The sequence below is a fragment of the Oryx dammah genome, unplaced genomic scaffold (genome assembly GCF_014754425.2).
Source record: "Oryx dammah isolate SB20612 unplaced genomic scaffold, SCBI_Odam_1.1 HiC_scaffold_29, whole genome shotgun sequence".
Classification (NCBI taxonomy): Eukaryota; Metazoa; Chordata; class Mammalia; order Artiodactyla; family Bovidae; genus Oryx; species Oryx dammah.
Window position 1 is genome coordinate 14255546 of NW_024070213.1, and position 26500 is coordinate 14282045.

General features: G+C 51.5%; 1 protein-coding gene across 1 annotated transcript; it reads right to left on the minus strand.

Annotated features, from left to right (window-relative positions):
* Positions 1-3543: 3543 nt before the first annotated feature.
* FGF6 (fibroblast growth factor 6) lies at positions 3544-19764 on the minus strand. The gene is made up of 3 exons (XM_040233753.1): positions 19419-19764; positions 18372-18475; positions 3544-7911 (listed from the first exon to the last, which is right to left on the minus strand). Exons 1-3 carry the CDS (start codon positions 19762-19764, stop codon positions 7735-7737), a joined length of 627 nt encoding a protein of 208 aa, XP_040089687.1. The 3' UTR covers positions 3544-7734.
* Positions 19765-26500: the final 6736 nt, after the last annotated feature.

Sequence of the window (26500 nt, forward strand, 5' to 3'; positions counted from 1 at the left end):
ATACACGTTGAACTTTTCACAATGTTATATGTGAATTATATCACAATAAAGCTTGAAAAAGAAAAAGTACTCAGCCAAAAAGGTAAATAACAATGTGAAGTATAGGAAGAAATTTGGATGAAAGTTATCAAACATGTTTTGGGAAGTTTCTGAAAATTTTTGAAGTTTTTTAAAAATTTGGAAAACACAGGGAAATAAGATATTTATATCTTTAGTTTCCCAAGCACAATTTTATTTGCCAATCAAGAAGCACATAACACATTCTATAAGGACAAAGTCTATCTAGGCATAAAAATAAGGTTAAAAATATAACTCATGCTATTTCCTATTATTTTCCAAATTTTGTTACTTTTCTCCCTCCACCCTCCTAATTGCTGTATGAATTTAAAATGTTTTTAATCAAGAATTATGTATTATCTAATTTTTGTTGCTTTGTTATTGTTATTTACCTGGGTTTTTCCAATTAAAAATGCCTAGAAGACCATAAAACTGTCAAGACATGTTACCTTCTGGCATCCTTGGAGATCAGAGGGCCCCACAGTAACCCTGGAGAAGGAGTGGGGAGGGTGAGGTCGGATGGGGAAGAACAGAGGTGGCCAGTGGGTGCTGGTGGCCACAGCTCACTAATTTGTGGGCTGCATCGGGACGGATGTGAGAGCAGACCACAAAGAAGGCCGAGCACCAAAGAACTGATGCCTTCAAACTGCGGTGCTGAAGACTCTCTAGAGTCCCTTGGACTGCAAAGAGATCCAACCAGTCCATCCTAAAGGAGATCAGTCCTGGGTGTTCACTGGAAGGACTGATGCTGAAGCTGAAACTCCAATACTTTGGCCACATGATGAGAAGAGGCAACTCACTGGAAAAGACCCTGATGCTGGGAAAGAGTGAGGGCAGGAGAGAAGGGGGCAGCAGAGAATGAGATGACTAAACATCACCGGCTCCATGAGTTTGAGCAAACCCCGGGAGATAGTAAAGGACAGGGAAGCCTGGCATGCTGCAGTCCACGGGGTCGCAGAGTCAGACACAACTTTGCAACTGACCAGCAAGGAACAATTTAGGGATAAGATTTTGAACAAGAGTCCTGCTGGCTGGGATGGGATGGATGGGGGCAGGAGCAGGACGGGGGCTGGGGAAGGGTTCTGACCCGGGCTTGAGAAGGTGACAGAGAAGAGGAAGGACCTGTGGGGCCTTCACTTCATTTCCCTTGGGTCCTACTCACCTGGCCCTCACATTCCTCCTTCCACCCAGGAACACTCACCTGGCTCCCAGATGTGAACTCATCTGCCCCCCAGATGTGAACTCATCTGCCCATCCTCCTCTCTGGACAGTCCTCCATCGCCCACTGCCTTATCCCGTCCACACAGGACTTCCTGGGGGTGCAGAGGAGGAGGAAGGGATGCTTCTCTCAGAGCCTTCCTGCCTCACCTGGGTCTCCAGGGAGAGTCAGTGATGAATTTCAGGCTGAGTAAGGGACTTCCCTGATGGTCCAGTGGTTAGGACTCTCTACTTCCACTGCTGAGGGTGTGGGTTCAATCCCTGGTCAGGGAACTAAGATCCCATAAGTGGCATGATGCAGCCAAAAAAAAAGAAGAAGAAGAAATTTTACGCCAAGTGAGAGGGGCGCCCGTACCTGTCTGCAGGCTTTCATAACCCGGGCACCACTGGACTGTTCTCTGTGGTCTGGGCTGTGCTGGGTACTGAAGCAGCCCTGGTCTCTATCCATAAGATACAGTAAAAGCCCGCACCCCTACTTGTGAAGGTCAGAAATGTCTTCAGAAATCACCTAAGGTCCTAGTCGTCCTCAACGGAGATTATTGTCTATGTTGTGAGCATGCTCAGTCACCCAGTCGTGTCTGACTCTTCCCTCAGCCCCACCTGTCCCTTCAAACACCTGCAACAGCCTCCCTCCCCTAGAGCATCCATCCTCCCCTGACCCCACCCACCCACTCACTCACCTGAAATCTGACTGACAGCCCTCACAGCTCAGCTCTCCCTGGGATGGGTCCCCTTATCCACCCTGGACCCTGATCTGTGCCCCCATGGGACCCCTGGACTTTCTCATTCCTGCCTCTTAATGACAAATTGCTGAATTATTCCTTTAATGTCTGTCTTCCTTGCTAGTATATGAGCCCACAGAGAACTGATCACAGCAATATTGCTGGGGCCAGTGTGGTATCTGGGCACACAGTAGGAGCTCAGAGATGTTAACTGCATGGATAAACACAAGAGTGAGATAAAGAGGGCATGGGACCAGGTGCTCTTCCAGCAGAAAGTGAAAGTGTCCGTCGCTCAGTCATGTCCGACTCTTTTGCGACCCGTGGACAGTTGCCCGCCAGGCTCCTCTGTTCATGGGATTTTCCAGGCAAGAATACTGCAGTGGGTTACCATGCCCTCCTCCAGGGGATCTTCCCCACCCAGGGATTGAATCCAGGTCTCCTGAGCTGCAGGCGGATTCTTTACCGTCTGAGCTACCAGGGAACCCTCTTCCAAGAGGGTGGAGCTTTATTCAGAACCCATCATTGCTCAGCTGAAGACACGCTGCCATCCATCCCCCCCAGGGCCTGTGGAGGAGGCAGAAGAGGGTGGGGTGTGGGTGCAGGAGTGAGGGGTGCGGTGGAGGGGCTGATGATGGTGGGGGACAGTGCACAGAAAGGAGAGAAAGGGGTCTCTCTCTCACCAGGCTGGGTGAGCTTGGGCAAGAAACTTACACTCCCTAGCCTTCTTCTTCTTTTAACCCAAGAAAAGATTTTTAAAAATGATTTAAAGGTCTCTCTTGGCCCAAGTGTTCTACGAGTTCAGTCATCCTTCTAGACCAGGGCTCTGCAGTGTTGAGGTTGCCCAGGTAGATTTCTGGGCCCACCCAGGCCTAGATGCTGGGAGTGTGGCTCGGAATCTACACTTTAATACATTCACGGGTGATTTTTATATTTTTAATGCAAGTCCGTGAGAGGCTAGGGAACTGTTTCTGCCTTGTTCACTCACATGCCCGCCCCCAAACCTAGCCCAGGGCAGCTCAGAGACAGGTGCCCCCAAACTATTAATAATCCCGGATGGGCGAATATGTGGATGAGTAACAGAAGTGATTGATGGCCCCAGAAGTGTGCATAACCAGGCCCCTGGTACACTATGTGTGTGCACATGCTCAGCTGTGTCCAAGTCTGTGTGACCCCAGGACTGTAGCCCACCAGGCTCCCCTGTCCATGGGATTTCCCAGGCAAGAATACTGGAGTGGGTTGCCATTCCCCCTTCCAGGGGATCATTCTGACCCAGGGATCGAAACCGGGTCCCCTGCATTGCAGGTGGATTCTTTATCAGCTGAGCCACCTGGGAAGCCCTCTGGTCCACCAGGGCTGATGATATCGTCCTTCTCCCTCCTTGGCTGTATTTCCCCTTCTGTAAAATACAGAATGGATGAAGCGACCCATGTGACTACTTCCGGCCTTAAAAATCCACAGCAACATGCACTCCCGCTTTCTCTTTCCAATTTGCCTTCCTCCTCGAGAGGAGAGAAAGAATCCAGAGGAGAATCAACCACAGCCCAAAGATTTGTCGTCGGTTTTAATAGGAGGGGTGAAGTCAAACAGTTTAGAGGAACGTATAAAAAGACCTTTTCCTTTTTGCTGGAACACGATATGGTTTGTGCATAGCACATACATATTAAAAAAAATAGAAGCATCACATTTTACAAGCACAGGACTGAACAAATTCTGCGTTTTCCTACCCACTAAACCCAGGCTCTGCCCTGGGATGCAGCCTGAGGTACTGATTGATTTATATTAATAGGAAGGAGAACCCACGTGAGGACCCAGCGGTGTGGGTGCTGGAATCTGCCATTCAGTGGGGCATCCACACACGGGCCTGTGTGAGCTGTCTGCAGGGTGGACCAGATTCAGGAGGCTGTGGGCACAGTCACTCTTGCCTCCTGTCCAGGGAAGAGGATGCACCAGTTCCGGGGCAAGCACAGATTTCAGTGTTTCCATCTATTCCTCTGGCCCTGACCCTAACTTTCCTACCATTGGCGTTTTCCTGGGAGGTAGCACAATGAATGGCTGGGTTCTTGCTGAAAGGAGAGTGTAGAAATACTAGCTACCCACTTTGCAGGTGGGGGAGGGGTGGGTGGCAGAGAACACCTCCTTGGTGGTGACGGACCCAGAGCCCTTGGGGGAAAGCATTGGGATAGAAAGAGGTAGGAGCAATCTAGCTTGTGTCCACATGAAAAGGGGCAAAAAGGAAATGGAGGGCAGAGAGCTCATCCCGGAGGCCAGTGACCATGTTTGATTTGTACTAGCAGCTGTGGCCCAGAGTGGGCAAAGGCGATGGATGTTCAACTCTGGGAGGAAGGAGACTGATAGCTTATGAAGTTGTGCATTTCCTTCCTCCCCTAGGACTCTCTTAGGATGAGGAAGGGTCTGAGATCCAGGACGAGAGAAGGGCAGAGCCAGCCTGGGCTGGAGAGTCCCACCTGCTTCCGGATAGGATGGGAACTGGGAGAGAATTCCGGGCTTGGGGAGAAAGCGGTGTGTCTGAAGGAGGGAAGTGTGAGGACAGGAGAATCTCCCCTCTTTCTTAAGCCCCAGAACAGCCCTGACCAGGGGCCTGGGGTGTGCGTTGGAGGTGTGGTGGGATGTGGGGGTGGAGGGAGGGTATGAAGGAGAAGAGTGATGGAGTGTCCATCACAAAGTTGTCCACTGCTTTTCCATTGGGAAGTGGGGAGGGAGGGGTCAGGAGGCAGTGAGCGACCTACAGGAACAAGCAGGGCGTTTTCTGGTTTCCTCTGCGGTCTACCCATGGGTGCCCGAGGAGGGGGTAGATTCTTCAGGGGCCTGACCCCGCTTCTTTGTCCTGAGCTAAGTCATCCCAGATGAGAAGCCACCTTCAGGGGTGCACCTTTTTGCTCTATTCTGCATCATTGGTTCTTGAAGGGGTAACAAGGCAGTCTCTGGGCTCCTGGATCCCCGCCTTTGCCTGGAGCTCCTGGAGATGGTTTGGGATGGAACAGAGGCCATTTAGCTACAAAAACTGCATGAACCGGGGTCATAGCTCAGGATCTGGTGGAGGGAGGACCCAAGACATTCTAAGTCCATGCTTGGTGGGAAGGTGGGGACCACCTCTGTTCCCCTGCTTCTGCCACCTCCCTGCAGCCTTTCGGATCCAATGGGGCTGACAGCCGAGCATGGGCCTTGATTGGGGATGAGCAAGGAGAGAACTCTGCACACCTGTGCAGACCTCACTCTGTTTGTGCCCCGACCCCATGTCTATGGATGGGGGTTGATTTTTCCCTAAGCCTCAGTTGCTCACAGGTCAGAAGGAAAGCCCTGGGAGAATTCATCTGGGTGGGAAGGATGTTAAAGAGTCAATAATTCAGCCGTGTATCAGAGGTGATCTTTGAAGTACTGAAACTCTAGTACACCATGGGCCCGGGTACCAGTGAGAACAGACGCCCAGCTGTCCACAGGGTTGTCAGACAATGCGTTATACTGGAGTGACAGTCATCAAGCCTGCCCGGTCCCGGGCATTTGAGAGCTTCTCATCCTCCCTTCCAGCATCAGAGATGGAAATGGATATTTGGGGAAACTCCTGGTCAGGATTTGGGCACTTTTATAAGCCTCTAGGGGGCTGCAGGAAAGATCTAACCATCTGAGGCCTCATGACTCTCCTTAGAAGAGCCTTCTCCTGCCAGAGAGCTCAGCACCTGGGGGAGAAGGGAACCGATATTTTGGGACCTGTGACTTCCTTCTCCTCTTCAGACTGCGCTCCATCCATCCCCACCCAGACCCCCTACACTCCACTGCATCCTACTGGGAGCTGACCCACCACTCAGGTTGTGAGCGCATCGGTTTCCGACGTACCCTGTTAAACAGACAGTTACTCAGGACAAGACCTCCTGAAGAACAATCCGTTTTGTCCCCTGCCTCCAAGCAGATCTACACTTGAAATATTCCAAACAGTCAAGATGGACTGATGTTTTCCCCTTCTGCTTGACCAAGACCCCAGCTCCATCCAGTTTCCATTCAAGATTTGGCTGCGTCCTCTCTCATCCTGAGCTCTCATTGTCTGTTGCATTTTTGCCCACTTTGGTGCAGCCTCTTTTCCCTCCCCCAGCACATGTCTGCCCTGATATGTGCCGGGCAGAGGTGACCAGCAGGGTGTCTCTCCCTTGGATCATCAGCCCTTGCCTTCAGCTCATCCCGGCTCTATCTATAGCTGGATGCATCTGCAAATAGAGAGGTGTGTCAAAGGCGAGGATATTTGCAGCAGAGGAAGGGCTGGTCTTGCTGGCCGGGGCCTCTGAGAGTCACAGAGGGTGTCAGCTCATTTTGTAACCCGCCCGTCCACGTCCGCCGAAAATACGTGTGCTCCGACATGGGTCTCTCTGGTTTCAGATTTAGGAACGTCCCAATGGCTCAGGCATCCAAAGGCTCCAGGCGGACAACATTTATAGTCGCTTGGGGCACCTCTGCTTTAAATACTCTCAAAGGCCAGGAGGCAAGAAGGCATTGTGGCAGCAAGGAGCCGCTTCAGCTGGGATGCTCCATTTCACCGGATTATCACTCTTCTCCTACTGTAGGGGGTCGGGGGGCAAACTCTGGACGTCACAATGCCCAAGTCCACTGCATCCAGGCACCGGTGCGTGTGTGGGGGAGGTCGGCTGAGAAGGAAGTGAGAGTATCAGATGAGAACTTGGGTGAGTTTCCTGGACGTTACTGGAGAGGAATTAGCATCTGAAGTCTGAAACCTCCCTACTTCCTTCATGACCTATTTTGTACCCCTCGATGCTCGCCAAAGAGGTTGCCATTATTAGGATCCTTGTCATCTGAGGTTAAAATAAGACCCAGTTCAACGTGAGGAAAAGTTAGGGCAGGCAGCCTGGCCGCAGCTTGTTCTTGGGGCCACACGCAGCATTTGAGTCCTCCGGGCAGAAAGGCTCTCTCTAGGACGCCCCGTCCATTCCGCTGCTTCTAGCTGGTACTCTACCAGTTGCCTCACACACTGCTCCGACCCTCTCCTCCAAAATGAGGGATATCGTCTCCCCCAGATTCCCCAACAATGTGTCCCAGGGTCCCCAGAGCCCTCACACCCAGGATGCCTCGAGTGCCCGCTCAGTCTTTCTGGTCTGCAGCTAAATCTTACGCCCTGTCACCCTGCCCTCTCTGCACTTTAGAGGACAGCTGCTTCCTGCCCCCGCCCCCGGGGCAACCCACACGGTCAGCAGCCTCTGAGAGGGAAGGTGATTGGAAAGAGGCAGAATGGGCGCACGCATCGATCCTGCTGGGCTGACAGGTGACATTCTTGCAGGCAGATTCCGGTGATGCCTGGAGGAAGAAACCTGTTCGGAGATGCCCAGATGCCTTGGCTCTGATGATATAGACTGAGATGTCTGCACGTATAGACCGAGATGTATGGATATACATCAGCACACACGCTTCCTCCCCTCCTTTTCCAGTGCCCAGGGTCCTCTTCCATGAGTGTCTCTGGACTTTCTCCCCTCAGTCGAGGCCAGAGCGTGGGATCGATCGATCCATTGCCATTCTAGGAGCCCATCGGCAACCCCTCCCTCGGGTGGGTCACATGCCATGGGGTCCGGTGGCTCTGGGTACCGGCTCAGTTCTCCCCCCTCCCAAGCAGAGAAGGAGCTCAACTCAGGAGGCGTAGGGGGAGGGGGAACTGTCCACTTGTGCAAAATTCCAACAGAAAAGACGTTACTTTCCACCTGTGAGCCTTCCTCTGGGGTCCTCATATCCTAGGGAGGAAGTGTGTGACAGTCATGGTCGGGGACACCTTGCTGCCCCGCTTCACCCGTCCGTATTTGCTCAGTGCGATGTAGGCACCTCGGTACATGTCCGACTCGTAGGCGTTGTAGTTGTTGGGCAGGAGGGTCTCTCTGAACTTGCACTCTTCCTGGAAGCTGGGCTGCGGAGGAAATGGACAAACAGCAGAGCATCAGTGATGGATGAAGCCCAGCAGGCCTCGGGCCCCTCGCCTCCCCGAATCGGATGGCTGCTGGGAGCTCTGAGCCATCCTGGGTAAGCAGAAGCCGGGAAGCTGGAAACAGGGGGGCCTTCGGAGCTCTCGTGGGCTCCCCTCACCTTCCTCCCCTTCATGATGAGAAAACTCAGGCCCAGGGATGTGGGTGGACGGCCTGTGTCACGTGGCGAGCAGGGGTGCTCGAGACTGCTAGTCGTGGGCACTTAGTCTACTAAACACCTGGATGATAATTTATTACGTTCAGAGACAGCACCAGGAAGGGACAGAAGAAGCTGGGAGAGGATCCAGTGGAGCAGGACTGAGGACTGGGGTTTGATCAGTGGCTTCACTTGTGTGACCTTGGGGCAGCCTTCTCCCCTCCAGACGTGTTTCCCTTCTCTGCATGCTGTGTGCTGGGGGCCCATCAGGAGGGGCAGGTGAGTGGAGGTTGAGACGGACAACTTTCTCAGGCCTTCCCAGCACACCTGCGTCTGGTTATTAGGGGAATTCTCTCTCCAGTTGGATCCCTCATCCCATCTTTCCCAGGTTAAGGCCCAAGTGTGCTGCCCCTTAAAAGGCCCATCCTTGGCTTTGATTTTGAGCCCAGAGGTGCCTGGTGTCACCTGTGTGTGTGTGCTCAGCCATGTCTGACTCTTGGTGACCCCATGGACTGTAGCCCACCAGGCTTCTCTGTCCATGGGATTCTCCAGGCAAGAATACTGGAGTGGGTTGCCATTTCCTCCTCCAGGGGATCTTCCCGACCGGGGGATCGAACCCGTGTCTTATGTCTCCTGCATTGGCAGGTGGGTTCTTTACCACTGAGCCACCTGGAAGCCTTGGTGCCCCCTAGGAATCCACCGTTCTCCAGAGAAAGGCAGGAATGAGATGGTGATGAGCAGAGACTTTATGGGGAACAGAACCCGGTTCCCTCTGTGACCTGTGGTGCCATGGAGTCTGGGGCTGGTGATGAAGGGCCCCTGCTGGAGCGAGTTGTGTGAGGACCACCTGTTCAGAAACTGAGGGCCAGGCTTCCTGCCACACATCGACAAGTTCAGCCCCAATAAATCACCCAAGTCCTCCTTTATTCCTAGAAGAGAGGGCCCTCCATTCAAATCCACCTAGGTCACTGCCCCTGGCTGGGGGGATTTCTGGGCTTCCGGTGGAGGTCGCTCCCTTGGAGGGCCAAAAGCCTGGATCTGGTCTTTAGAGAAATGCAGAATGAAACAGAGACAGAGCTGAGTATAATACCTGACTCCTTCCTGCCGACTGAGGCCATCGGCTATAAAAAACCCTCTCAATGGCTGAGCGGCTGTGCCAGGGGTGTCGTCTGACCTTCTCAAGAGGAATCGTACTATGAGCGCCTGGCCTTACCCTGCCGGCGTGGGGTGGACGAGAGCCTCTTTCTCTGATGAACAAGGGTGATGAGCTGGCTCCTCGGGGCTCCGAGTGGACCAGTCTGACAGCACTGAAAACAATGCGCCATCCCAGGGGACTCCCAGTTCCTTGAGACAAGGACTGTGTCCTTTTGAGCAGGTAACACTGGATGGATAATGCTGTAATAGGGGCTCATGGATGCCCACAAAGGGATAGCTCTCGGATGCAGCGAGAGCCAGTGAGGGGCCACGGGCATCGTCTCGGTAATACATTGGGTACCACTTACCCATCCCTTGGCCACCCCCTCACTGAATGAAGGTCTCCTCTCTTTCCCTCTCACACCCCTGGGTTACTGTTGACAAGGCACCTCCCGGTGATGTTCATTTCCTTGAGATGACCCTGCCAGTCTGCACCAGCCATGTCAACTGGCTTCTGAATATCGCACCAGGGAGTTCTGTTTTTCACAAGTTTTTATCTTGCTTGCTATGGGTGCTCAAAAATATTTGCAGAATGAAGAAAGGAATGTCCCAAAGTAGGAAAAAGAAACTAATCAAAGTAGGCGAAGCATATGTGACGATTCACCTCTTATTTAGCTATGTGAACTTGGCAAGTGATTTCACCTCCTAAACCTCAGCTTCCTCATCTGTAAAATGGGAGCAGTGATGACAATTCTGTCATAGAATTGGAGGGTGCATTCACTGGAATAATGCATGGTATAAGGCTTGGCACACAGCAAAGTAAAAAATAATTGCTATTGCCCTAATGATTCTCCTCCAACTGATTCATAGATTAGTTGAAAGTAAAAGCACTAAAGGCTTTGTCTTGGGATCATCATTCCTGTAAAACTTGCTGTGGGGGCTTACCTGGTGGTCTAGTGGAATCTACCTGCTAATGCAGGGGACATAGGTTTTCCAGACATCCCTGGTCTGGAAAGATTCCATGTACCTTGGAGCAACGGAGCCCATGAGCCACAGTTACTGAGCCCATGTTCTAGAGTCTGGGAGTGGCAACGGCAGAAGCCTGCCCAGCCTAGAGCCCATGCTCTGAAACAGGAGAAGCCACCACAGTGAGCAGCCCGCGAGCCTCAACGAAGAGCAGACCCCGCTCTCTACATCTAGAGAAATGTCCCTGCAGCAACAAGACCCAGAGCGGCCAAAAATAAATAAAGTTTAAAAAAAGCTGCAGTGGGTTGTAGGACAAGTTAGCTTCTAAGCCCTTCATTTATTGCCTGAGTGGTGGTACGGGGTGAGCCTGGGGGAGGGGGACACAGAGCTGACCGGGCTCCGGCCCTGCACTCCTGGGGCCTCTCGGGACACGGTAGGTCAGGGTAACCACAGGACCTAAGGCTGTCCATGGGCAAAGCTCCAGGGAAAAGTGAATTCAGGATCAATGGTCAAAGTTGAGCAGAAATAATGCTGCGTAAATCAACAGTCTGGTGCAGCTCAACAAACAGAATACGATCCAGAAGTAAATCCAAACATGAACATAAAACGAATATAAAACAAAAGTGGCAATTGCAATCACTGGAGAAAACATGGTGTTGGAAGAACTGGATACCATCGTATATAATAATAATAATAATGGAATAATAATAAAATTTGATGTATGATTTTATTCCTAACTCTAAAATAAATTCCAAAGGAACGAATATTTAAATGCTAAAAAGAGAAACTTAAGGAGAGTTCCCCAGTGGCCTAGTGGCACTTTCACTGCCAAGGCCCAGGTTCAAACCCCAGTCTGGAAACTGAGGTACCGCAAGCCATGCAGGCAGGACCGAAAACAAAAGGAAAAAAGAGAGAAGAGAATCTTAAAAAAAAAAGGTCATAAAGCTCTTTCTAAGCAGGACACACAAAAATAGAGGCCATTATGAAACCCAAGAGGAATAAATTAGACTTCTGCCTGGAAAAAAAAAAATCACCTTAAAGAAAATAAGAATGTAAATAGCAAACTGAATTAAAAAAAAAACCATTTACAATGCATTATACTTTATAATATAGTTTGCAATAGATTAAATTTTGCTATTATATTCAGAACCATGAACTGACTGAAAAATGGATGTTTATAGACAGTTCACAGAAAAGGAAATACAAGTAGTATTTAAACATAAGAAAATATGCCTAACTCAGTCGTGTCCGACTCTTTGTGACCCCGTGGACTGTAGCCCGCCAGGCTCCTCTGTCCATGGACATCTCCAGGCCAGAATACTGGAGTGGGTAGCCATTCTGTTCTCCATGGGATCTTCCCAGCCTGGGAACCTGGGTCTCCTGCATTGCAGGCAGATTCTTTACCATCTGAGACCCTAAGGAAGCCCTGAAGGAACCATAAACCACAGCTGTGTGATCACATTTGTAACTGTTGGGTTGCAAAGAGAACTGTGCTGGATAAGAGGCATTCGTTGGTGAGGGCATGGGGCCTAGGAGTTCTCATTGGATGTGTTGCTGTGTGTATTATTATAACTGCTGTCAAGAGAAAATTTACAATATTTATTAGAATGAAATAATAAATACAGTTTTGATTAGTGCTTCCACTTCTAGGAATTTATCTTACAGGCTCACTCCCACTCATGTATAAAAGTCACGCACTGCAGCATCACCTATAATGGTGAGAGGCCGGAAACAGCCTCAGGGTCTGCCAGGCGGGCGGCGCTCCGCTCAGTGACGGGACAGCCACACACAGAAGGCTCTCAGTCAGAAAAACCAGAACCCCTCTGTGCACTGTTTGGAGGTGGCCCCTAAGGCACGTGGTTCAGTGAAGAAGCAAGATTCAAACACTGTGAGTAGTTTGCTCCTGTTTGTGTGATTTTAAAATATGATGCCAACATAAGCACCCACATAGGGAAGCTGGTTCTTCCTAGGATGGTTGGCACACGAGGCCTAGTGACAGTGCTGCCCTCGGGAGAGTCTGGGTCTTTGAGACAACAGTGAAAGGGAGGAACTTCCCTGGTGGTCCAGTGGTTAGGACTCTGAGCTCCCAATGCAGCAGACATGGGTTCGATCCCTGTCAGAGAACTAAGATCCCATATGCTGCATGGCATGGCCAAACCCCGCCTCCCTCACCCCCCCACCCCCCCAAAAAAACCCACAAAAAACAGTGAGAGTGAGACTTCATTTCCACGGTGTGTTCTTCTGCACCATCCCACCCCTTAAACCATGTTCATGTATTGATATTACCTTGTCATGTTAGTGGATTAGTGAAAATGGGGAGGGAATTGAGGATGGAAGGTGGCCCAGAAAATGGACTGAGAGAAGCTTTGTATCAGAGACTGGTCCGTGTTTTCCCTCTAGTCCTGTCCAGCCCCTGTCCACCCACCAATCAGTTCTAACTTTTTATGACCCTGGAGAGCACTCCGCTCGCCAGTTTCCAGGAGAATTCATTTCTGATCTAAACGGTGGTCAAGGGAGAGGTTTTATGTGAGGTTTGCAAACTCTGATTCCCTTGTGGCTCAGATGGTAAAGCCTTTACCCACAATGAGGGAGACGTGGGTTTCGGGAAGATCCCCTGGAGAAGGAAACGGCAACCTGCTCCAGTACCCTTGCCTAGAAAATTCCGTGGATGGAGGAGCCTGGTGGGCTACAGTCCGTGGGGTCGCATAGAGTTGGACACGACTGAGCGACTGCACTTTCTTCGTAAACTCTAGAGAGGGAATCAGATCTTGGGGCAGAAGTCTCCGGGGACAGGACAGGAAGAGAGAGGAATTGAGCCAGATTGGAGCCAGAAATTCAGAGCGTTTGCCCTGATCCAATAGAAGAATCTAGCTTTTGCTAAGGGCTAGATCTTTTAAAACGTATTTGTTTAAATGTGCAGGATGGTGGTGTTATACATGGTGCCTTGGTCTCTGTTCATCAGATTTTGATATTCAACTTCCTCCCCCAACTTCTCAGAAAGTTTCCGACCTCTGTCTCTTTCCTCCAGCCCACTTTACGTCCCTGGCCTTCCCCATGCTGTGTTAGCTGCTCAGTTGTGTCATGGTCTTTCCAATCCCACGGACTGTAGCCCTCCAAGCTCCTCTGTCCATGGGATTCTCCAAGCAAGAATACTGGAGTGGGTTGCCATGCCCTTCTCCAGGGGAGCTTCCTGACCCAGGGATCGAACCCAGGTGACCCCCATTGCAGGCAGATTCTTTACTGTCCAAAGCCTTCCTCAGAATTCTGTGCGAATCCAAAGTGAGAAGAGACACGGATGAAGTTGCTTTGAAAGCCTCTCTGCCTCTCCCTGGCCCCTTCCTCTCTGAGCCCCTCTGCTCCATCCCTGGTGTTCAAGTGGCCACGGGGCCGGGGGCAGGAGGCCAAGATCGTGGCCCTGAACTCTTCCCTCCAACCTGATACTCCACGGCCCCACGGATGCTCAGGCTGGCATCGAGACCAGCCCCTCGCTTCATCTCACCGTTTGTGTCCCTGAGCCGAGTCTCATAGCTCAGGAATGTTGGCTCCTCAGCTCTGGTGAGAAAAGCCAAGCGAACGCCGTGTTAAGAAAAGCAGCTACCGTATATTATTACTTGAACAAATGAAAATAATTCCCCCGGATCACATTGCCGGGGCCTGCCAGGCCCCAAGCTCCAGCGTGACGATGTCTTAAATTCCACATAGATCTAATCGGACTTCTGAGGACCCAGCTCTAAAGCGTTTAGCTCTGGAAGTGGAGAGGGGGCATTTTGCAGGGGCGGGTGGGACATACAGGGGTCTTGGCATGAGTTACCGCTGGCAGAAATGCCTCTCAGAGTCTGAGACAGACAGCCATCCCAGACTCTGGTGTTTGTTCACTAGGTCACTGGACTGATGGAAGTGTCTCCTTGTCTTTAAAGTTCTTTCTTCTAGGGCTGCCCAGGCCATTTGCCCCCTTTACTCCTGGTTGTCTATGCACATGGGAGTTGGGGAGGGGGTTGCATGGATAAGGAGCGGGGAGGTGAGAAAAAAACCCAGAGAACTCTTTGTCCCAAGACCCTCTCCTCCTGGAGCCCAACTGCTGCTTTCTCGGTCCCTAGCTGAAATGGAGAAACAATACCTCCTGGCTCTGAAGACGCCTATCCTTTCTAAACCCCGTTCCTAACACACAATTGCATCGGCAACTTAGAAGTATTTGAAGATGCCTCCACCGGGCCTGCCGTGCTTCTCACTCCTTATTCCTGCATCGCCCTGGGTAGCAGGGAGGCTGCAGACAAAGCCTCTGCATGGCTCCCCAGGCCTCTGGCAGCAGCACAAGACGCCCCCAGCTCTGGGGTCCCATCTCTGACCCTTCCACATACTGTTAGCTCCAGTGACCCTTTGCCCCATCCGATCAGACTCCATCTCCCGCTAGGGGAGAGAAGCAGCTAAGAGCAGGAGAAAGACTTGGTCCTCCCCTCCCTGCAGGTTAATGCCCCAGGTAACAACCGAAGGCCTCTGTGGATGAAATAAATGCTGTGCTTCACCTGTTGTCATGATGCCATTGATGAAAGGATGGAGACACAGTCATACTGAGTAAAACCAAAATCACTGGGAAGCATAACTGAATCCCTAGTAGATTTTCATCACTATGTGCTTTTCTCAGCTAAAGGATTCTAACAGTACACTGGCAGATGGAGATCTTTGATTTTTTTTTCTTTTTTAATTTTAAAAAGATCAAGGAGATTGGAACTCACTGATTCCTGCCTCTGTCCCCATCAGAGGGAGCAGAGGTCTGGGCTCAGAGATGGTTAGAGACTTTGCCGGAAGTAAGATAGTGGCTGGAGGCTAGGAGCTGAAACCTGGGTGTCAATCTGCACAGGTGGTGCATTTCTGCTGCAGCCATAGGGCATCACCCGTGGAGCCAGGTCTGCACACAAACCTGCTTCACCCGAGACCTCAGAGACCCAGGGTCTCATCTTCAAAATGAGGATGACAACCAGACACGCCTCCCAGCTGTACTGGGAGGTATTGTCCAGAGAGCATCCCCAGGGCACCTGGCAAATAGTAGGTGCTCAATACGGGTGAGCTGTTTATATTGTCTAAACACTGCCACAGGCTCTGCACCCTTCCTTCCAAGGGATGAGACCCGTGGGAGCCCACTCTCTAGGTGGGTTTTCTTGGCACTTATTTTCCTACCTTGGATTTCCCTGTAAAGAATCTGCCTGCAGTGCAGGAGATGTGGGTTCAATCCCTGGTTTGGGAAGATCCCCTGGAGAAGGGAGTGGCAATCCATCCCAGTATTCTTGCCTGGAGAATCCCATGGACAGAAGAGCCTGGTGGGCTACAGTCCACGCAGTCGTAAAAGAGTCTGACACGACCTAGTGACTAACACTGTTACTCATTTTCCTACCTTGCCCCCTGTCCCTCTCTCTGTCTCTCCCCCGAGCAGGGGTCCCCAACCCCGAGAAGAAACCCCACTCAGGGACCATAGTAGCAGCTGAGCATGCAGGGAGGGAGACAGTGCCAGGGGCTTAAAGGGAAATGGTGTGAATGAAATCACCATTCCTCAGGAGTCTTCCTGGCTCCGGGATCAGTTGGCAATTGTTCTTTCAGACTGTGATAACGGCCCCCGGGGGGGCACTGCAGGGTCGGGGGAGGGGGTTCAGGAGCATCTGCTGGTGGGTCTGGGACTCCAGGGAGGACGTCTCCCCTCCAAGAAGGTGCCCTGGGGCAGATGCCCCTGGGAGGTATATGAGGGGAGGAGGTGGAGGTGTAGATGGTGGGCAGAGCTCCTCCCAGGGAAGCTCCCTTTCCTCTGGACTTTGTCTCTTCAGTGAGTCCTGTGGACCCCCTTTGAAGTCATCCACCCAGGAGTGAGGGGTCAGCCTATGCTTCAGTCTCCCCCTCCTCGTGGCCCCGGAATGCTCTGTCCACTCCCAGTGCTCCCGCTGGTCCCAGCCTCCCTGGCTTCTCCCACGGGGACCCCAGGTTTCAAGTGGGAAGTGGTCACACTGACCCTCTGTTTGTGCCTTTCCCCCACCTCACAGTTAAATTTCTTTCAGGATAAGGAGAAAGAAATACTAAATAGCTTGTTGATGATGGTGGCAGAGATAAGGGTTGATGTAATCTGTGCTTCCTTCCAAAAGATTCACTTTGCAGAGACGCTCAGAGCCAACTGCCCCCATTCCTGGCTCTGCAACCAGTGGGATCCAGGCAACACTCACGTGGCTGGGAAGGGGCTGTTGGGGACCATCCGCTGTACCGGGCGGGGCACTGGCTCCATCGAAGCCCTGCTGGCCCCAGGGACCTCCTGCCCTCTCCATCACACATGCAAAGAGCAGTGTAAAGGACATCTGAGGATTCCCGTTGCAGACCAGTTTCATCTCCCTGCAGCCTTCAGCACTGGTGTGACCATCGGCCAGCGAGAATTCCCTGCTGTGCAAAGCCCATGTAGCCTGGTGGCCCCTAAGCCTGCTTGCACCTCAGAAATACCTGGGAAACTTGAAGAATAAAAACAAACATATGCGGGCCCCCCGATCCAGCCCTACTGACTGAGCATCTCTGAGGAGGGACCCCAGAAATCTGGCCTGTGACAAGTTCCCAAGGTGGCGTGGATGCAGAGATTCCTCCCAGGAGACTCATCTCTAGTAGGAGATGGGTAGAGCCTGCGGCAGTGTTGAGGCAATATAAATGATTCCCCTGTATTGAGCACTACTGTTGATCAGGAGCCCTGGGATGCTCTCTAGGCACTATTCCCCAGAAGCCCCGAGAGGTGCATCTGATCTTCATCCTCACTTTGCAGGTGGGACCCCAGGCCTGTGTGCAGACCTGCCTCTGTGCTCTGCAGGTGATGCCTGTAGGCCCTCAACAGAAGCGCCTCCTCTCATGGTACAGACTAGGATGGTTCCAACTCCAGCCTACCCGTCCTCCAGCCACTTGTCCTCAGAGGCTCACTTATTCTGACGCACGCCTTGTCTCCACACAAATCAACACAGACAGAGAGGTGTTAGCGCTGCAGATCACAGGCCGAGGTGACCTGGGCTCCCACTTTGGGCATTTCACAGCCCTGGTCTATTGGGACAGCTTCCCTGGATTCCAGGCCCGGGTCCCAGAGCCTCCGCATTCACTTCCTGCTCCCGTCTGTCCCCACGCAGGGGTAGAACGGCCCTCCACGCCCTCCCCAGAAATAGTCACTCTGCTATTCCTCGACCATGGCTCACAGGTCTTCCTTTTTAGCCTTCTTATTTCAGTCGCGAGAACTCCCAGGGTCTCTGCCTTCATAGGAAAGCTTTCCCCGTCCATGTTTTGGAATATGCCAAAATTATGGGCTGGGAGACCCAGGAAGGAAGGGGTCAGAGAGAGCAGAGAAGTGGGGAAACGTGTAAGTTGGGGAGGTTAACCCAAGTGCTAGCATTGCCCCCACCAGCGGTGACGGGTGATGGGAGAAGGCAGAGGTGGGGGCTGGTGCCCGCTAAGGGGTACAGTGGGGGGCATGGTTCTCTGGCAGCTGGGATCAGAGGTCAGAGGGCTTAAAACCTTAAAGTGAGATGTCCACGCATTGATAAAGGTGAGGAAAAGAGCTTCATTTCTTCTCCCTGAGCCGTGCTCGTGGCTGGAGGGTGGCTCATGGGAGCAGCGTGTCTAGGCTGAAACATAGGCCTGCTTCTCTGGGCCTCTCCAGCTCAGGGCCTGACCGTAAGCTTGGACAGCAGCTTTATGCAGAACTCCGGCTTCCCTTGGACCCTATGGCCCTCTGAGCTACGGTTCCTTTCTTGCTACAAGGCTCCGACGGGTGGGATCAAGAAAAACACGGTCCGGCACAGAGCTGTAAGCACCTCACTCGCACCGGCTCCTCCTATAGCCCCCCTCCTCATTCTAGATAAATATGCACATCTCTGCTCAAGAGTTTGCATTACTTTCTTCAACTGCACACTCTTCAGGCCTCATGCAGGGGCTTCCCGGGTGGCTCAGTGGTAAAGAGTCCACCTGCCAATACAGGAGGCACGGGTTCAATCCCCAAGTCTGGAAGATCCCCTGGAGGAGGAAATGGCAACTCACTCCAGCCTGGAGAATCCCATGGACAGAGGAGCCTGCTAGACACAACTGAGCAACTGAGCACGCAGGCAGGCCTCGTGCAGCTGGAAGCTTCCCCTGGCCTGATGGACTCACCGTGGCGTATAATTTTCCTTTACTGTTCATGGCGACGAAGAGGGCGCTCTTCACCCCAAAGAGGCTCACCACACCTCGCTCCACCGTGGAAATCTCCAGCAGGCCTGCCAAAGAGACAGGGGCTGTGTTACCCCAGGATTGTGCAAAGCAGAGTGGGATGTCAATCTAAAGGTGACCCCCCCACCAAGGGCATCTAGGCCCACCCTCCTGCTTCTAGAAAGTCAGGCCTTCTATTGCCTCCACCCTGATCTCACTTTAGGAGCTGAGTTGTCAGCTTGGGCCATTTTACTGAACTGTTAACAATCGAGTTCTGCAAGGGGGAAGTTCTGACACTGGAGTTAGAGATCCCAGTGGCCACCTGGGCATCTACCTAAGAGTAGCTTTGAATCTGGGCTTAATCACACGAGGTCCTTGACATGGATTAAAAAAAAGTAATTTCTGATTAGCTTTGTTTAAAATGTCTCCTCGCATTTCATTTCAGCCCATCTAATCTTGCAAACACTGCAGCCACACAGAGTCTGACGGCTGCCCTGGATCCTCCAGCCCCATCCCCTCCTGGGGAGAGCCCATCTAGACAGCAACCCACCAACTTGTAGGGCGAGGGTGGGGGTTGGGGGCAAGCTGAACTAGAAAGAAGGACAAGCTGCAGCTGGAAATTTTGCAAATGACTTGCCTTTCCTCTCAAAGAGGGAAGTGAAATAAAAAGCAGCTCATATCTAATCTGGTCTAAGCATCCTTGCCAGTTCTCTCCACCCTCATTTTGTGGCTCCCCCTGGCTGGGGATTCCTGGTGGTCCTATGAGGCCATGGCTGTGCCTGAAATACTGAAGGAATTGATGCCCCAGGGGCTCCATGGGCTGATGGTAGAGGATGTTCAGACCTCAGCCTATGCATCCTGCAGGAGCAAAGAGAGTTGGGGGAGGTGGCTAAGCTAGTGGGCACCCAAGTGGAGAATCACCGTTCCCCCTTCATCACAGGACCCCAGGCACCAGAGACCTGCTGGAGCCCCATCCCCCAGCTTCCCCAACTGGCTGCAGATGGCACTCACTGTAGGGGTTCTCCTCGTGGGTCCCGCTGATCCGGCCGTCGGGGGGCACCTGAAGGTGGAAGCCAATGCCCACGTTGCAGTACAGCCTCCGCTGCCTCTTGATCCCCACCAAATAGCCACTCTCCCAGTTCACGCCTGCGATCTCTCCGGCCAGCCCGGCCCGAGACCTGGACAGCAGGGTGCCCCAGCCCCTTGAGGCCAGCAGCGTGCCGTTGGCTCGGGTGCCTGCGGGAGAGGGCACCACCATGCCCACTAGGACGCCGAGGAAGACGAGAGCCCGCAGCGTGCCCTGCGGACGTCCTGCTCCCCGGGACATAATGATGAGCAGCGTCTGTCCCCGGGCCATCCACCTTGCCTCTCAGGCACGTGGTCAGAATTAATGGCCCTAAAAATACCGCCCTTCTTGTTTTTCTCCCCTCGGCATGGCGGCAGGGGCTTATTTTTGGAAGGCAGTTGAAGGCTGCTGACATGAAACCAAAGCCGGCTTTGGGCACTTGGGTCTGGAGCGGAGGGACCCAGGCTGAGCCGCGGCCGGTAGGGACCATGGCTTGGGGACGCTGCCTGGCTGGTCTGCTCACTCCGACCCGAGTTGATTATATCGGATTGGACCTGTCTTTATAGTTCAGCCGCTCGGCCCTCCCTGCCACCCATCATCACCCTGACGTCAAGTGGCCCAGCTCACTTATCCTGGGCTGTAATATTAACCTGCTCCAGGGCCTGGCTGCTTCCCCAGACCCCCGGCACCACCCCCCCACACACACCCCACAGATTCTGGGAGCTGCTGTCATTCCAACTATGAGGCAGGAATGAAGTGAGCAGGGCGCATCTCTGAGGGAGGGGGAGTTGGCTGGGGGCCCAGGGGAAGAGGGAGGTGAGAGGCCACCCAGGACCCAAATTGGGCAGAAGTCCTTGGCCTGGCAGCGCTAGCTTCCTTATTTAGAGGGCAAAGGGTAAAGCCAGGGATGGGGGAGGCGTGGTGGCGGGTGATGACTGGGGCCTTTGAGTCACCCTGTTCATGGAAAGAGCTCATGGTTAAGGGCCACCGAGGCTGGGAGGATGCTGGAAGGCTGCACCCCTTTAGCAAGAGAGAACAGGGGTTGGACAGGGGGTCTCCAAATGTCTTGAGGATTGTGGAGGGAGGTGGGGCTAGGGTTGGGCTTCTGTTCTCCACACAGGTCCTGGCGTGCAACCAGCCAGAGGGTAGGAGCTGCAACCAGCCAGAGGGTAGGAGCTGCATCCAGCCCTGGACAGTCACCAGCCCTTTTCCTACTAGGGTTCACCCTTGGCCACCTGACTGCTGTCATTCCCATTTCAAAGATGAGGAAGTTGAGGCAGGGGGCAAGCTTAAGTGACTTGCCCAAATGATGACAGCTAGTAAGCTGCAAAGCCAGAACATATAAAGGTGGCCAAAGTCCAAATCCAGTGCTTGCAACCTCTGCCTGACGCCTGTCATAGAAGTGAGATTTCCATGAATCGAGTGAGCTTGCTCTAGGCCAAGGGTACCTCATAGAATCATTTCAATAGCACTCACTCACAACGGAGGCTGCGGGCAGCGTGGGGAAAGTTTCTAGGAGGAGGCCTGCTGCCCAGGGCCTTCACTGAGACCGCATGCCTTCCCCTCCAACTGTAAGCTCCAGCCTTGGCCTGGGTCCCCACCTCCAGTCCGTGGCGTCCACCTGCCTTCTGCCCTGCAGCTTAGTTCACCTGGATGACGCTTTGGTTAGGATTATTGCCAAGCCTTGCATGCCCGTTTTGTCCTCTCAGAATCCTTGAAGACTAGCGGTCTTCTGTGATTACCTTCATCTGGTAAAATGTGGGGAATAGGGGAGGGAATACGTGAATGTCCACTCTGCCATCAGCCTCACCCTTGGGCCCCCAGCCTGCTGGGCCCCCAACCCCGTCACCTGCACCACCGTCTCATCCACAAGGAAAGACTGGAACCCAGTGGGTACAGAGCAGGTAGACTATGTAAGCCTTGTTAGAAAATTAGTTTAAATATATATATATATATATACACACACATATATATATAATTTTTAAAAAGTATCTCTGCAAAATAGGAAGGTCTTGAATAATCAAAAACAGAACTGTCAAAAAATGGACTTTCACGTTGGACTTCCAGGTAGGTTGCACACATTAACCCTTTCAACATCCAGGAGCAGTGGAGGCAGCCCCTCACCCATGGCCACTTTGCAATCTTGTGTTCATGCTGCTGCTGCTTGGAAGAGGCAGCCCGTCGGACGGTGAGAAGCTAGTTTGAGATGAATGAACTCTTGCCTCGGTTGATCGGAGAGGCGCACATGAGCAGGGCGCCAGAATCTCTGCAGATTTCTTCCTGGAACCCGTCCGCTTTGGGACCCCTTTGGAGGATAGATTCAACCATCACAAGGTGTTTGCCAAGTATCAACAAAAGTAGTGAATCTCTTTAGGTTTGCCTCATTCCAGATTCTTTGTGCAGAGATGGTGGTTGGTGTCTTACAAAGCAAAGGGCTTTGGAATGTGGGATGCCTGGATTTAAATCCTGACTCTACCACTTGTTAGCTGTGTGACTTTGGAAAATTTCTGAACCTCTCTGAGCCTCATCTGCAAAATGAGACCATTACCACACAGGGTTCTTATATATTAGTGACGATATATGCAAAGGGCTGGGTGCAGAGCACAATACAGTCTTTTCTCAGAAACACGTTGAAAATTGCTCAACCAGTTCAAGGAGGGCAGACCCAAAGTGAGGACTATCTCTCAGCTCAAGGATGGGAGAGACACGTGGACTTCTACTTCCTAACTGCCGGCCACCCGAGTGTATATTGTGATGGCTGCTAACATATGCAGAAGCAGGCAGCTCGGATTCCTAAAATATTCTGAAAACCAGTAATAGCTTTGGTATCGTCCCCTGTTAAATATAAAACTTAAGTAATTCATTCTATTAAAAAGCCTGGGTCTTATTTTTATCGTGTGATGTGATGAGGCCCTGTTCTAAATGCGCCTCCTGGGCCTGTCTCCATAGCAACCCTGCTGTGCTCATATAGCCATAGATTTTTCCTGAAGGCTAATTAAGTTGACAACTGCTAGGGCTTCTTGGTTTACCAGATTTGCACCTGACCCTTCTCCTGGGGCTTAGGGACCCCTATGGATGTGAAGTGATAGAGAAAAAGAGTAACAGGTGGAGGAGGCCTCTCCATGGACCCCTCTTTCAAATAGCTGCCCAGCAGCCTCTGGGGCTGTCAATCACTGTCTCTGGATGAACCAAGAGTTCGTAGAGGTGAGCGGGGGAAAAAATGCTAATGTCCATCTCCTTCCATGACAGGCCTTGTCCCTGGCTGGGGTTGGGGGCAGGCAGCACGCAATGGACATTGGTCAAGTCTGACCTGCCTGGTGGAACCCCTTCTATCACAGCCAGGTGGGTTGCCTTCTATGTGCTGTGTGCTTAGTCGCTCAGTTGTGTCCAGCTCTTTGCGACCCCATGGACTGTAGCCTGCCAGGCTCCTCTGTCCATGGCATTTCCCAGGCAAGAAGACTGGAGTGGGGTTGCCATTTCCTTCTCCAGGTGGTCTTCCCCACCCAGGGATCGAGCTAGTATCTCCAGTGTCTCCTTCATTGCAGGCAGATTTTTAATCTGCTGAGCCATCAGGGAAGCTCTGTTGCCTTTTATGCCTCCTAGTTATCACTTGATGAATTTCAAACACCCTAGGAGCGACCATAAGGGAAAGCCCAGAAAGCTCGCCTAGACTGTCAAAAGTGCTGTTTGCCTGAACTTTTGATATCTGACTCTGAAAAAAGTTAACACTTGCCTTTTTTTTGTAGACAATTTGGAAAATGCAGAAAGTTATCAGGTAGAAAACGATACAGCTACGTTGAGCGTCTTTGGCGGTCTTTCTGATTTACCTGGGCCGTGGGACTGCTGCCTCTGCATTCTCCCTCCCTCTTGCTCAGACACCTGTGCACCCACACCTGCTCGGCAGAGGTAGTGTTTGCTCAGGGAGCTTGATGGGGCAGAGGTGGGCTTGGGCCGAGGGGAGGGACTAGCTGGAACCCTGCCCAAAGCCGACGTTTAGTGACACTTACTACAGATAGGAAGATTCAAGAGAGAGAAAACATTTCCAGGGATATCCCTGATTGTTCAGTGGTTAAGACTTTGCCTTCCAATGCCGGGGGTGTGAGTTTGATCCTTGGTTGGGGAGCTAAGATTCCACATGCAGAAAGCTCAACTGGAGCTTCACCACACTGTAAGTGGCCCCTAGTTATTTCTGGAAGTCCAGAGTGTGCCTGACACGTGTGGGTGAGCATGTGGCTGCTCCTGCCTGGGACTACTGCAGGGCACCTGCCAGGAGTCCCATCCATCAGCCTTCCACCTCCTGCTTACAGCCAATGGATGTTTCTTTTCTCTCCAGTGCTGAAGACCCAAAGCCCTCAAGGAGCCAATGTTCTGTTTCAACACCAGGACGAGTATCCGGGTCCCCTCCTATAGTGATGCTTGTTAGAGAAGTGCCTGACCAGAACTATTGATCCCTGCACCCTGGGGATTCCTCCTTGGGGTTTTATTTCCAGACCCCTCATTTGAAATGGGTCAAGCCCAGAGACCGAGTTCTCTTCACCTCCAGGCTGGATTCTTTCTTGGGAGGCCCCTCAGCACTCAGGCAGGTGGAGTTGTGCTGGGCCAGCCCATCAGTGATCTCCAGGCAGGTGTTCAGACTGGAAACCCTGCTCTTCTCCCCGCCACCCCTCACTGGGGACATCCCACTCTGCTCAGCTTTGTGTCCTGGTGGCCCAAGGATTTGCAGAGTCCTGTGGACGGGGACATGTCCTCCTCTCCACCCCAGAAATCCCCACCTTGGGTCACCGGGCTTCCTAGTCTGTGCCTTCAGCCCGAGCCTCATCCTGCTGCATCTCCCAGCCTACCCCCGCTTCCTTCTCTCCTGGCTCTCCTCTCCCCCGACCCTCCCCCCTCTCCCCCTGACTATTATTCTCCAGCCACTCACACAAGCCTAGAGGGTTCACCAGCTGCCAAGGAGGTGGCACCTCAGGGCTGGCTGACCACTGTGGCTGCACATCTCAGCTGAATTTGCAAAGGGACAGAGGAGTCAGGTAACTTTCTGGAGCCTCAGAACGTAAGGGATTTTGGCTCTGCTCAGAGTTTTGAGGTTCTCAGGTTTGCCTTTCATGATCATCATCTAATAATACCTACTGCGTGCTGAGGCGGGCATGCATCCTGCCAGCCACCATGCAGAGTTATGTAAAAGACTCAGCTCACAGTGGCAGGCTCCCCAGTGTGGCAGGACGGGCCCTCCGTGTCCTGACCTCTGCTGACCTCTGTGGCTCCATCCCCTGCCTCTCCTTTGGGAATTTTTACTGAAATGGCCCATGTCTCTTGAGGCCCACTTTGTGTTCCTTCTGCCTGCGTGCTTTCGCTCAAACTGTCCTCTCTTTGCCTGGCGGATGGCTTCCCATCTTTAAAGACTCCGCTGAAATGTCACCACCAGAAGCTATTGTTGACAACGTTCCACCTGTCCCCAAGCTGGACTTGGTGCCCCTGCCTCGCCTCCTCCCACCCTCTCTTTAGTAATGTTGTGTATGTTTCTCTATCGCCGCCTTTACCAGCTTGTAGCATCATAATCTGATTCGGTAATCATTCTGATAGGGAAGTCCTGTTGGTAGCAATGGAGCCATACTCATCTCTGTGTGTTTAGAACCTAGCCCAGTGCCTGCTGCATAATAAAGGCCATGAAATGTCTGAATCAATGTTGTTCAGTTAAAGGCTTGGAATCTGTGGATTTCACTAGATGAGCGATTCTCAAACACATTCCAAGCCCTCTGTGCATGTGTAGGGGGGTGTGATCAGTTTTGATGGGGCATTTTAATTTGTATAATCACTTTAAAAGTATTTTTATTTATTTATTTGGCTGTGCAAGTACAGTGAAAGATTATTATCTTCAAACCAAATGCTGCTCAATACCTAACAAACATATATATATCTATATCTATATATAAAACCAAAAGGATTCATGTGTTTCCAAGTATAAAATTCTCTCCCGGAAAAAAGCTCAAGAATACCCATAAAAATACAAGACCATTCAAATACCAACAAGGCAATTTTCTAATGTTTGGCATACAATAAAAACACACCAGGGTTCCCAGGTAGCTCAGTGGGTGAAGAATCTGCCTGCCAATGCAAGAGACATGGGTTCAATCCCTGATCCGGGAAGATCCCACATGCCATGTGAAGAGCACTAAGCCCTGTTGTACCACAACTACTTGGCCTGTGCTCTAACGCCTGGGAGCTGAAACTACTGAGCCCACGTGCCCACAACAACGGAAGCCCGAATACCTAGAGCCTGTGCTCCACCACAAGAGAAGCCGCCACAATGAGAAGCCCGTGCGCTGTAACTAGTGCGTAGCCCCACTTGCCACAACTAGAGCAAAGCCCGCGCAGCAACAGAGGCTCAGCGCTGCCAAAAATACATAAATAAAAGTCATTTTAAAAAATAATGGCTATATTTTTTAAAATTACCAGTACAAAGAAGCAGGACAGTGTGAGGCATAAGATGAAAAAAAAAAAAATTAAAGTAGAAACTAACCCAAAACTGACACAGGTGTTAGTATTACGAGGCCACCACATTCAAATAATTATTATAATTCTATTTTATATGTTCAAAATGCTAGAGGAAAAAATAAAAAAAAATGTTACATAGAGACATAGATGATACAAAAACAGACCCAAAATGAACTTATAGAGATGAAAACACAATGCTTAAGTTGAAAAATGCATTGGATGGGATCAATGACAGGTGAAACAATGCAGAAGAAAAGGTCAGTAAAATCAAAGATGTAGCAACAGAGACTCTTCAAAATAACCACAGAGAGAAAAGATAGCTTTTAAAATGTACAGAACATCACTAAAGCAACTTGATATAGTAGAATTTGAGACTTGATATATGTAGAATTTGATGAAGGGGAAGGGACAAAAAATATTTGCTAAAATAATGTTTAAAATTTTCCAAATTCAAAGGAAACTCTAAAGTCATAGATCCAAGAAGCTCAATAAACCCCAAACATAAGAAATATAAAGAAAACTATAACGCTATCAT